The following is a 12,426-nucleotide window of genomic DNA, read 5'->3' on the forward strand; positions in this document are numbered from 1 at the left end:
GCCCCTGGCTGCTGCCTCTGTCGTGGAGCTGGAGCCTTCCCCTCTGGCTTGGCTCTTGGGTCCTGCGTGTGTCCCCCCCACTGCTCATGGGTTTTCCTGTAGTGACTTTGTTTTCTTTCTTTTTTTTTTTTTTTTTTGAGATAGAGTCTTGCCCTGTTGCCCAGGCTGGAGTGCAGTGGCATGATCTGGGCTCACTGTAACCTCCACCTCCCAGTTTCAAACAGTTCTCTGGCCTCAGCCTCCCGGGTAGCTGGGACTATAGGTGCCTGCCACCACGCATGGCTGTTTTTGTATTTTTAGTAGAGACGGGGTTTCACTGTTTGGCCATACTTGGACTTAGTTTTCTTTGAAGCCCCTTAGCTTCACTGGCTCCACTGGTGCTCTTCAGAGTCACAGCGTTGTTTTTATCACATCGTTGTATTTGCTCGCTGGGGTGAGTGATAGGCTGGATCCTGCCAACCCGTTTGCCCCAGAGTTACGTGGAACTTCTCTGTACTCCCTCTCTCCTGCCTCATGCTCTGTGAGCTTTCTTCTGGAGAGTTCCTGCAAATTGACCGAGCACATCTGCTCTAGTGTCCCCTCGGGATGTGGCAGCCCCTGCCCGGTGTGGACAACCTGGAGCCAGGACTCCTTCTGGGGTGGGGGTGGGGAGGAGTCCAGGTAAAGGGCTCCTGGTGGCCTTGTAAGGGGCAGAGAGTGGATGGCTCACCTGTGATGTGCGGATGGGGGCAGCCGGGTGCTGTGTGTCTCTTCTTGGCGGTCACAGGCTCTGGTCCCTCCTAGCCTTTGGTTTTGCTCCAGGCATGGCGCTTTGGGGCTTCCAGCAGAGCGGTTCACCAGTGCTGTAAAATCTGTGCTCCAAGTCCCAGGAGCTGCTGTGCTGTGTAAAATGTGCACTAGATAATTAAGTTACTGTCGGATATTTATTTGCAGAAAATTGAGTTTACCAGATGGTTTTAACCTCAGTTTTCAAAGTAAAAGATCTTTTCAGATTGTACAATATTTGTAATTTAAATCAGGATGTAGCAGGTTTTAAAATCAGGATACAAATGAGAAGTACTGCCTTTTGGAACTATCTATTTAGTTAATTAAACCAAAAGAGAGGCTGATTACAAAATTTAGGATTTAAGATTTTTTTTGGAGATGGAGTCTCGCTCTGTCGCCCAGGCTGCAGTGCATTGGTGCAATCTCAGCTCACTACAACCTCTGCCTCCGCCTCCTGAGTAGCTGGGACTACAGGTGCACACTGCCACGCCCTGCTAATCTTTCCATCTTTAGTAGAGACGGGGTTTCACCATGTTGCCCAGGCTGGTCTTGAACTCCTGAGCTCAGGCAGTCTGCCCACCTTGGCCTCCCAAAGTGCTAGGATTACAGGTGTGAGCCACCGTGCCCAGCCAGAATTTAAGATTTAACTCACTTGTGGATACTCTGATTGGCTTCTCTCTGCGTGTTATTCAAGAGTGACTTGAAAGTCCAGAGGAATTAGGGCAGGACAGTGAGGAACTAGCAAAAGAGGAGGAAGTAGCGATTTAGATGGTAGCTGTGAATTACTGTTTGCAGATATTTTCAGTGCCTAACTTGGAAATGAATTAAGTATCTTGGTTTTAGATTTTCTAAATCTAAATGGAGTTGGACTCTTCTGAGAAGATTTATGGAATGGAAGGGCAAGGATAAGTGACACCAGGCAAAGTGTTTTCCTGGTTCTTTATGGAAGAGAACCAAGCTGAAGGCCTTGGCATGTATGTGGGAAGGACCCTTTCTCTGGCAGGCTCATGCTTAGGCGTCTGCTTGAGAAGCAGGATTGATTTCTGGGGTGGCGCGGCTCCCTGCTGCCTGTTGGGGAGTAGAGCAACATTGCGGAAGCTGCGGGTCGCCTTCTGTCTGGGACCTCACAGCTGTAGCTGCTTGCCTCTGACATGGCCTTCGCAGACTTCCAGTTGGGGTGGTTCCCGGGGTACAGAGCTCAGAGGCTGAGTTAGAAGCTGGCGGGAGGCTGGCCTGGGGTTCCCGTGGGCAGTCTGGGCTGTGCCATGACTCTTGCCAGGAGACCAAGGCGCGGCCCACAGCAGGATGGCGGTCATGTAGTGCATGGGTCCAGAGCCGGTGGCCACAGTGGACCTGAGTTTTAAAGCCCTAACTTGCCTAACAGACAGTATTGCTGTGGGCAGCTCACTCACCCTCTGACTCTCAGTCTCTTCATCTGGATCACTGGGACACTCACATCCCTTGGGGTTGTGAGAAGTGGGGATCGTACATGGCCGTGTGTGACACTGAGTCTGACAGAGCACGCCTGCAGGCTTGCTGGGCCACTGGGCTTTTTATTCCATTTAAGTCCCGAGCCTGTCCCGACGCTTCAAAACATTGCGGCCATTGCAGGCTGTTATGAGGCATATTTTGCTGTATAAACTAAAGGGCGTTAGTTAACCTGCTTTCACAGTGACTTGTTTGTTTTTAGGATACTGAAGTGTATAAAGCTACAGTGAAAGATGACCTCACCAAGTGGCAGAATGTTCTGAAGGCTCATAGCTCTGTGGACTGGTTAATAGTGATAGTTGAAAATGATGCCAAGAAAAAAAATAAAACCAACATCCTTCCCCGAACCTCTATTGTGGACAAAATAAGAAATGATTTTTGTAATAAACAGAGTGACAGGTAAGTGTATCTTTAATTTTACCTCATTTGGTTAATACTTGACGTGATATGGATTGCTGGCTTCCTGGGTAGTAACAACTATTTACTCAGCAATCTCGACTGAGCGTCCATGGGGTGCTGTCAAGGAGACCTGGTGCCTGTCCTTGTGGAGTTCCTGTTCAGGCAGGCAAAGAACTGTAAGCAGCCATCTCCCAAGTGTGCTGCCTGGGAGAGCAGGTCTTGGACCCATGGTCCTGGGAGGCCTCTTGGTGGGTCCTTTCTGAAGAGTGACAGCAGCAGCTCTTGCAGTTCTTCTCTAGAACAAGGGTCCTTAAAGGTTTTTTTTTTTTTTTGAAATGATGGCACTTGTGTTTTTTTCTTTACCTTAACACCTACTGAGAAGTTCCTAAGAGTGCAAGTTGTAAAATGCTGACCTAACCCCTTCAGAAACTGTGAAAGGGAATCCTGAAACTTTGGCGGTTAATAGATTTTATGGGCTTTCTCCGCCTTGCCCTGCTCTCTCTCCTGGGGTAGGTCGCTCCCTTTCTCTTCAGTGATGCCGTTGCCAGCTGAGCCAGCCAGCATGTTAACTCCTCGGTAGCTTTATCTCGTAGTTTAGCGCTGGAACTCACCAGGGCCTGGGGATTCAGCGGCGAACCTGGACCCTGCCCTGGTCCAGCAGGTCGTTATAGCCATGGTCACCATGCTTATGGTGGCGAGGGTTCAGATGAAGGACTCCAGAGTACTGTGAGAGCCTATAGCTGGGCACCTGGCCTTCTCTGGGGCCAACGGAGGCTCACTGAGAAAGCAGAGATGGGCTGAGAAATAAAGGATGCGCGGTGGGGGGGATAAGGGAGGAGGAGCAGGGGCAGGTGGTGCGAGTGCAGCCTGTAGCCCCAAACAGACGGGGCCCCGCACTGTTCTGTCATGTGACTCTCCATGCCTCAGTGGTAGTTCTTCGGCGGGAGGAGCTATGGGTGGGTGCCTTTTTCATGTTACACACAGTACTGGATACATAGTAATGTTCAAATAATGGTTTGAATTAAATAATTAGGTAGTTGAGCTTATGGTTTATCTTAGAGAAGTTTCATTCAATTTGGACTTACGGAAACTTCTTTGTAAGGTGTGTTACTTATAAATTAGTTAACCAAAAGGAATCAGCGTAGCATTTAAGAAGATGCTACATGATTGAATATCCGTGCCCTCTATGTGGTTCAAGTACTGACATTTTTTGTTCTGAAAAAGAGAGTAGACAGCCATGAAGCCTGGCAGGAGGAGCAGTGTGTTCTGTAGCCCAATGGGAGTGTGGGCCGGCGCTGACGGGGAGACCACTGAGGCAGGGCGAGGAATCAAAACCAAGTGGCCTTGGAGGTTTTTCTTAGTATCACAAAAGAAATCATATTTATTTGGGATTATATTAAGTAAACACATTGGTGTTAATGAGGTCTGTTAGTCTTAACTTGTGAAATGTTCAAATTGTGTAATTTTCTCAAAGTACCTACTGATTACTTTTAAGTCTGTGTTTATAATCTTTATCTAATTTCCAATAATAAGTTTTTACTGAGCCTATTTAAAACTAACTTGCTTTTTAATGACTGTTTTTTATACATGAAATGTAATTTACTAAAATTTTCAACATTTCGTCTTCAGTAGGTTTAAATATACTTTCTACCGTTTGGTTTTTATTAATTTGCAAAGCCACTTCTTAACAAATCTGTTTTTTTAAATGTAGAGAGTTTGGTGAGATTTTCAGAAATTTGAATTTAATAGAGTCTGTATTGACAATTGTTTTGTTTTTTTACTTTTTTTTTTTGACAATTGTTTTATTATGCAGTATAATTTCTGGCCTTTGAAAATATTGTAACACTTGACCCTTAAGTGGCTTACTGTTTTTTTAACATTAGACTGGTGTTTAATTTTGATTATGCACACTACATGCTCATTGTAGAATTATTAGAAAAAGGTAATGAGCAAAAAGAAAATGCATATTAACTCTTAGCATTTTGGTATGTATCTTCTCAGACTTTTTTTCTTTATGCATGCATAATACGTGTGTGTATTTTAAGTTAATATAATGTTGTGTGTTGTTTATACTTGCTTTTTTCACTCAATATATGGTAAAGATTTTCCACAAACAATAAATGTATTTCCAGACTCTCGGTGTTAGTGAGTGGATAATATTCTGTAGTATTAATGTGCCATAAGTTATTTATACATTCTGCTGCTGGGCTTAGGTTATTGCTTGCTTATTGTTACAAACAGCAATATTGTGAACACTTTTCTAGCTCAAATGTTGTGAACATCCTTAATTATTTCAGGATACCTTCCCTAAAGGAAAATTGCTTGGTAACAGATTTTGCGCATTTTTCGGGCTTTTGCTAAGAACGATGCTGGTAGAGACAACGGTTGACTTGTGATGGTGACTTGCTGAGGCTGCAGCTGGGAGCCCCTTGTTCCACATGTGCCTCCAGCCCCTGCAGTCTGTGTGCCTGGTGGGATCGCGCCACTCTCCAACTTGGCCCCACCATCCCTGACTTCATTCGTTTGTTTTGGGCTCTCCTTTTCTGAGTTAACGACTTAGGCTTGATGTGAACTTCTGAAGCATAGTTCTTTTTTACTTAAAAAAAATGCGTGGTGATGTAGAACAGGATCTACTAGAGACAGGACATATCATGACTGTGTATCTGATTGATCTCTGGAAACAGTTACTGTTTTGGTGGTTGGCACTTGTTTAGTTTCTGTTTCCATTCACCCCTGTAGGTGCACAGGAGAATTCGCATCAGGTCAGGAATAAATGTGGGTAATTATAATCCTTGAGAATGCCTGAAGGATAAACTACCAAGCTCATAGGTTCCAGCAAGCTCCTACTGTGGATAAATACACGTTAGTCCTCTGGGGGACCTTTGGAGTGAGCGGCTCTGGCCCCGTTGTCTTTGAGGGAGGAAAGTGTGCAGGGGGGTGGGTTGAATGGATTTGTAGCCAGCCACCAAGTTTTAAGTTTTCTTCTTGGTTGTGGTTGTTCACATGGTGGAACATGTAGAGTGTATGCTGCTTCACTGATGTATAATTCCATGAATTTAGCCATGCCTCCAAAGGATCTGCTGGGGCACGGAGAAAAGGAACTTAGAGTCAGTTCATTTTGCTACTTTTTGGTAATTCAAGTAAAAGATTTACTAAGGAGAACGGGTGAAGCTCATAGAATCAATGTGTTAAAATTATTTCTGAGTTCAGATTTATGCATTATCTTCCTAGGTTAATTACTATTACCAAGGCTAAAGAAATTTACCATTTCCAGCCTATCAAATACATTGCCTTGTCCAAATCTGTTGGGAACTTTGTGTAATTTTGTGTGTTTGACCTTTTTACATCATGGGTTCAGCCTCTTTGTAATTAAACTCTTCTGGCCTATATGTTAAGCCGTGTTCTAAGCCTTTATTTGTTAAATTGTTTATTAACCCTCCCCTTCAAGAGCTCACAGGCTAGTGGGAGGGATGGAGGTACAGAGAAGGGGAGTGTTTTCCTGTGAGGCCCGCAGCTTAGCAGCCGTGTGGGCAGAGCAGTTGGGATGGTGGTGGGGGGAGGTTTGTGAAGATGCCATGCCTGGGTGGAAGGAATGTGCTCATGAAGAGAGTAGAGCGGGAGAAGGTCAGCAGACTTGAGCTGGGAAGCAGAGGAATAAAGTGAGACATCATGGTGTTCGTGTGCCGTGCTGAGAAACCTAAATTTATCCTGTCGGTCCCAAGGAACCAAAATGGATTTTGAAGGAGGCAGGGAACTGAGTGAGGTGTGATCACATTATTTTACAGAGAACTCAGAGCTGGGTCTTTGGCTCAGGGCTCATGTAAATCCCTTTCCCCCTTTCCAGTTGATTCTGTGGCACACTCTTCTTTGAATTTCTGTAGAACTTACCGCTCATGTTCATGACCAGTTTATGATGAAGCCTTTTCCTAACCTGGTTTCTTACCACCTGCCTCATGTTTTTGACTGTTTAAAGAAGGAAGAAGCCAGATGCGGTGGCTCATGCCTATAATCCCAGCACTTTGAGAGGCGGAGGCAGGAGGATTGTTTAAGCCCAGGAGTTCAAGACCAACCTGGGCAACGTAGCAAGACCTCATCTTCACAAAAAAATACAAAAATTAGCCAGGCATGGTAGTGTGTGCCTGTGATCCCAGCTACTGGGGAGGATCACTGGAGTCCGGGAGGTGGACGTTGCAGTGAGCCAAGATTGTGCCACTGTACTCCAGCCTGGGCCACAGAGCAAAACTCTGTCTCAAAAAAAAAAAAAAAGAGGGAGGAGGACGGAACGAAAGTGCCGCTCAGGACAATGGCAGCTGCTGAGCCGTGGCGCTGTGCGTGGAGGGCCTTTCCCAGAGAGTCTGTTCATGTCTTTGCAGGTGTGTTGTGCTCTCCGACCCCTTGAAGGACTCTTCTCGAACTCAGGAATCCTGGAATGCCTTCCTGACCAAACTCAGGACATTGCTTCTTATGTCTTTTACCAAAAACCTAGGCAAGTTTGAGGATGACATGAGAACCTTGAGGGAGAAGAGGACTGAGCCAGGCTGGAGCTTTTGTGAATATTTCATGGTTCAGGTACTTGACTCATTACAGAACTAGACAGTTCCCTTCTCTCCCTCCCTCCCTTGTGTCCTCCCTCTTTCCTCCTTTCTTTCTAAGTAAGGCACCTCTCGTGGTAATCTCATTGGCAGAGTTTTTAAAAACAAAAAACCTGGAATATCTTTAGGAGTAGAAAGTCAGGAAGTGCGTGGAAGCAGATGGGGCATGAATAGGACACGCACTGCCCCGTGGAGCATCCAGGGGTCAAAGCTGGAAGAGTTTCAGCAACAGAATAAATAAGGATAGAGTCAGGGTTTAACCCATGGAATAAAATTAATATCCTTGAGTCTGTATCGATAGAAAGAAATCATCGGTTAAATAAATAAATGGAGGAGAAGGGTCAACTCTACCATACAGAAGAATTCCGCTTAAACGCAGAAGGAAAGAAAAACAGAAAATCACTTTTAGGCCAATGTCCCAGCAAGAACTGTTGGAGGCAGGATTACTGAGGGATGTCCAGGGTGGTGGGCAAAGGCCTGAGAAGAGGTGGGCTGGCACAGTGTCACGGTGGCCCCCCAAGATGTCTGTCAGCTACCGAGGGAGCAGTAGCCACTCCACAGTGGGGAAACCAGGTACATGCCGCCTGAAGGAAATGATAAGGCTGCTTCCGCCTGTGAGAAGTTGTGTCCATCTCATGAAATCCTTGATAAGATGTGCTGAGGAATACTTAGCATCTTTTCTCTGTAAAAAATGATCATCTCACGGCAGTCATGGAACATATCAAATGAACCCAAGTAGAGGGACATTAGACAACGTAGCACTCTTCAAGGGTGCCACGGCAGTGAAAGACAGACGGAGAAACTGACAGACTGCAGGAGCTGAAGGAAGCAGCAACTCCGGCCTAGTTGGGGGTCAAGGGTGGGGTCTTGGAGCAGAAACAACTACCTCAGTGGAAAAACCACTGAAATTCCAATGAGGGCTATTTAGTTAATAGTATTATACTTAGGTTAATTTTCTGGTTGTGACAGTTGTACCACGGTCACGTTAAGACGGCAGTGTTCAGGAAGCTGAGTGAGGGCTATATGGAAACTAGATCCTTTTTTTTTCCTCAATATTTCTGTAAGTCTAAGTTCAGAATTTAAAATGAGTAAGGAAGGAAGTTCTGACACACACTGCAACATGGATGGAGCTAGAGGACCTTATGCTGAGTGAAATAAGGCACAAAGACACATAGGGACAGACTGTGTCTCCTTCTGTGAGGTCCTCGAGTGCTCAGGTTCAGAGACAAGGTGGAATGGGGGGTGCCAGGGGCTGGCGGAGGGAGAATGGGAGTGAGTGTTTAATAGGACAGAGGTTCCATTTGGGAAGATGAGAAAGTTTGGGATATTGGTTGCACAACAGTGTGAGTGCATTTAACACTACTGAGCTGTACTCTTCTCTCTCTCTCTCTCTCTCTTTTTTTTTTATGACGGAGTCTTGCTCTGTCACCAAGGGCTGGCGTGTAGTAGCGCGATCTCGGCTCACTGCAACCTCCACCTCCCAGGTTTAAGCGATTCTCCTGCCTCAGACTCCTGAGTAGCTGGGATTCCAGGTCCGCGCCACCATGTCCAGCAAATTTTTGTATTTTTAGTAGAGATGGGGTTTTGCCTTATTGCCCAGGCTGATCTCAAACTCCTGGCCTCAAGTGATCCGCCCGCCTCGGCCTCCCAAACTGCTGGAATTACAAGCGTGAGCCACTGCGCCTGGCCTGAGCTGTACTCTTAAAATTGGTTAAGATGGTCAATTTTATATTACATACATTTTAATCACAATTTAAAAGAAAAACATTAGAGTGCTCAGTCTTGAAAATACTTCACAAAGAAAATGAAGTTCAATGTAACTTCGCAGTTTCTCTTGCAAAACACAGCCCGCCACTGTTTTCAGGGGAAACAGGATACAAAGGAGCGCTCTCAGTTCTCACCTAGTGAGTGGGACCTGGGTGGGCCCTTTGGGGTCTGGGAATAATGTCCACAAATACATGGGGTGGAACTGGATTCCAAAGACCTGACCATGTCGGGAGGTTTATGTGCGTGCACATCCTTCTGGTCTTTACTTTTTAATGTGCAGTAATGGAGATCGGAAAGCAATCAACTTGTTGCCGTCTCTTTTCATTTTCTCATTCGATAAAGGTTACTGAGCACGAACAGGGCCAGGCCCTCCTTGATGCTGGGACGCCGTCACTATACGGTTCTTGTGAGCTTGTGTGACAGTGGAGGAGACACAGGAAAGGAAGTGATGCAGATGCTAGGGCGAGAGAGAGACACGAGGCAGAGATGGTGTGGGGCACTGCGCAGGGGCAGGAGGAGGAAAGGCCTCACTGGGCTGGGGACTTAGCCAGAGCTAAAGGAGGTTGGACAGCAAGCCATGTGGATGTGTAGAGGAAGAGGAAGTGTTCCAGGCCACGGAGCGGGGCAGTGCACAGGCCCCGAGGCAGCTCCCTGCCGTGCCCACGTGAGCAGCAGTGAGGAGGCCTTGGTGGTGGAGCTGAGTGAGGCCAGAGGGGTGGTGCTGGGGGACATAGATTTTGCAGGGCCTGGGGATGCCTTGGAAGGACTTAGGAGTCTCTTGAATGTGATGAGCAGTCGCTGACTGAAATGGGGAAGACGGCAGGTGGAGCACTTTGTGGGAAAGGTTTGGGGTTCAGGTTTCCGTGTGTAAGCCTGAGCTGTCTGTCAGGTGTCCACGCAAGCGTGCTGTGCTTACCACTGGAGCCAGAGTCGGGTCTGAGCTGGAGTCCTAAATGTGTGTGGTTTTGCTGTGTAGATAGGCTCAATCTCGGAGAGGGAATAGTGAGTGTAGACAGGGAAATCCAAGGGCTGAGCCCTGGGGCCTCCAGCAGAGATCCTGGGGGAACAAGAGGAACCAGCCGTCTGACCAGAGGGAGCCAGAGTGAGGGGTGAGGGGAGCAGGTGGCTGGGTCCTGGACAGCAGGAAACATGCCAAGGACAAGGGCTGGCCGGTTATATCCGGTGCTGCCAGTAGGTCAGGGGGGTTCAGGAGTGACCTTGGCCTTTTCTAGCTTCTTGTGCGTGCGTGAGTGTTGACATGTGTGGTCCTCACACTGATTTTTACTCAGTGGAGTGTAGGCGTTATTCATAGTGCTGCATGCCTTTCTCTGTTGTAGTTTTTAATGGCTACATACTGTTTTTTCAATATGTTGATTTATGTTTTTGTTTTTTTTTAAAACGTATCTTGGGCGAATAGGAGGAGCTTGCCTTTGTTTTCGAGATGCTGCAGCAGTTCGAGGACGCCCTGGTGCAGTATGACGAGCTGGACGCCCTCTTCTCTCAGTATGTGGTCAACTTCGGGGCCGGCGGTGAGTAGTGGCACTTCAGGAACGCATGCTTTTCTTAGTGCAGCTTTCTCCACTTGCAGATAGTCTTGAAGCAGCCATTTACTTACCTCATGAGTACACATGTTTTGCTGTTGTCTTTATACACATTGTATCAGATATATTCTCATGATTCCTAGAGGAAATGAAATGAGAATTAAGAATTAGTCATTTTCACTTTTAGAAGAATCTTAAGTAACAAAAGTAATAAAAACAAACAAACAGTTTTCCAAGTATACAGTGTCCTTTCCACAGCTCAGTGGCCTGGTGGTGATGCTTCGAGTCTGTCCCTCTTCAGTCAGAGTGCACGCCCCTTTCCCTTCCATCCAGGGCTTGTCTTTGGAATGCGCCAGTGCTCTTGGCTGTGAGCTTATGTAACACCCTTGGGTGTTCATCGTTCTTTTGCACTTTTAAACAATATCTTAAGCTCTTTTACAATTAAAGAATTAGCACAGAGAAACCATACACAAAGAGAAACATTGGTTACTGTCCTCAGTGTTTTTCGCTGATGCTTATTTTGATGAAAGTGATATCATGTTACGTAGCTGTTTCTCTGTTGCTCCTTTTTCTTACTCACAGCCCGTCGTGGGCGTCTCTCCAGGTTAACAGGTGGGGTTTGGAGCTGTTTTTCTTAGAGTTGGTGTATTCCTGGCTCGATTCTACTCCCTGGTGTTGGACATTGGGTTCTTTTCTGCTTCTTGCCACCGCAAGCAGTGCTGTAGTGGGCATCTTTGCCAGGTTCCTTTTTGAGAACCCTTGTCACCATGTGTGAAGGAAGGAGTAATTTCAAGGAGCCCCGGTGTCAGCTGGAGAACCTGGAGGGAGGTGAAGTGTGGGGATGGTCAGCTCTAGCTGTGGGCACTGTCCTCACTCTGGAAATCATCAGTGGCGCCAATGGCTACTGGCTCATAGTGAAGATCGAGTCTGATCTCGGTCTCCTGAGATGCCAGTATAGACATAGAACCAAAGCAAAGTGTTTACTCAGTAAAAAAAAAAGAGGAGGTAAAACTCTATTTCTTATATTTTATGCAGGTGTGAGCCACCATGCCCGGTCTTAGGTGCCCATATTATACATATATATCTATTATTTATTTTTGAGACAGTGTCTCACTCTGTCCCCCAGGCTGGAGGGCAGTGGTGCAATCTTGGCCCACTGCAACCTCTGCCTCCCGGGTTCAAGCGATTTTCGTGCCTCAGCCTCCTGAGTAGCTGGGATTACAGGCACACGCCACCATGCCTGGTTAATTTTTATATTTTTAGTAGAAACGGGGTTTCACCGTGTTGGCCAGGCTAGTCTCTAACTCCTGGCCTCAAATGATCCTCTTGCCTCGGCCTCCCAAAGTGCTGGGATTACAGTTGTGAGCCACCATGTCCAGTCTATACGTACGTACATAAATACATACACACACACACGCACACACACACACAATTATTGTTATTATTTTTTTTTAGATGGAGTCTCACTTTGTTGCCAGGCTGGAGTGCAGTGGTGTGATCTCGGCTCACTGCAACGTCCTCCTCCTGGGTTCAAGCGATTCTCTTGCCTCAGACTCCCGAGTAGCTGGGACTACAGGCACACACTACCACGCCTAGCTAATTTTTTTATTTTTAGTAGAGACAGGGTTTCACCATGTTGGCCAGGATGGTCTCGATCTCCTTATCTCATGATTTGCCCACCTCGGCCTCCCGAAGTGCTGGGATTACAGGTGTGAACCACCGCACCCGGCCTATATTTTTAAAATATCTCACATGTTTTTTTTTTTAAATAGATTTATTTAGCAAAAAATGTTTGAATTTAATAAAGAAATGGCAATAACTGGTACGTCCATTAGTTGAAAAAATTAAAATATTTTCACTGAACACCAGATAGT

At 46.4% G+C, this 12,426-nt stretch overlaps 1 protein-coding gene across 13 annotated transcripts in view; it reads left to right on the forward strand.

Moving 5' to 3' along the window:
- The window catches only part of TRAPPC10 (trafficking protein particle complex 10), a 99,898-nt gene that overhangs the window by 39,575 nt on the left and 47,897 nt on the right, over window positions 1–12,426 (forward strand). For 5 of the 13 annotated variants that reach the window (XM_033227677.1, XM_033227410.1, XM_033227764.1 and 2 more), the window contains 3 exons: window positions 2,456–2,652; window positions 7,026–7,221; window positions 10,429–10,540. In XM_033227677.1, coding sequence (XP_033083568.1) covers window positions 2,456–2,652; window positions 7,026–7,221; window positions 10,429–10,540 — 505 coding nt within the window. The other 8 variants (XM_033228282.1, XM_033227853.1, XM_033228212.1 and 5 more) reach the window with 8 other exon arrangements.

Source organism: Trachypithecus francoisi, unplaced genomic scaffold (assembly GCF_009764315.1).
Source record: "Trachypithecus francoisi isolate TF-2019V2 unplaced genomic scaffold, Tfra_2.0 Contig00090, whole genome shotgun sequence".
Classification (NCBI taxonomy): Eukaryota; Metazoa; Chordata; class Mammalia; order Primates; family Cercopithecidae; genus Trachypithecus; species Trachypithecus francoisi.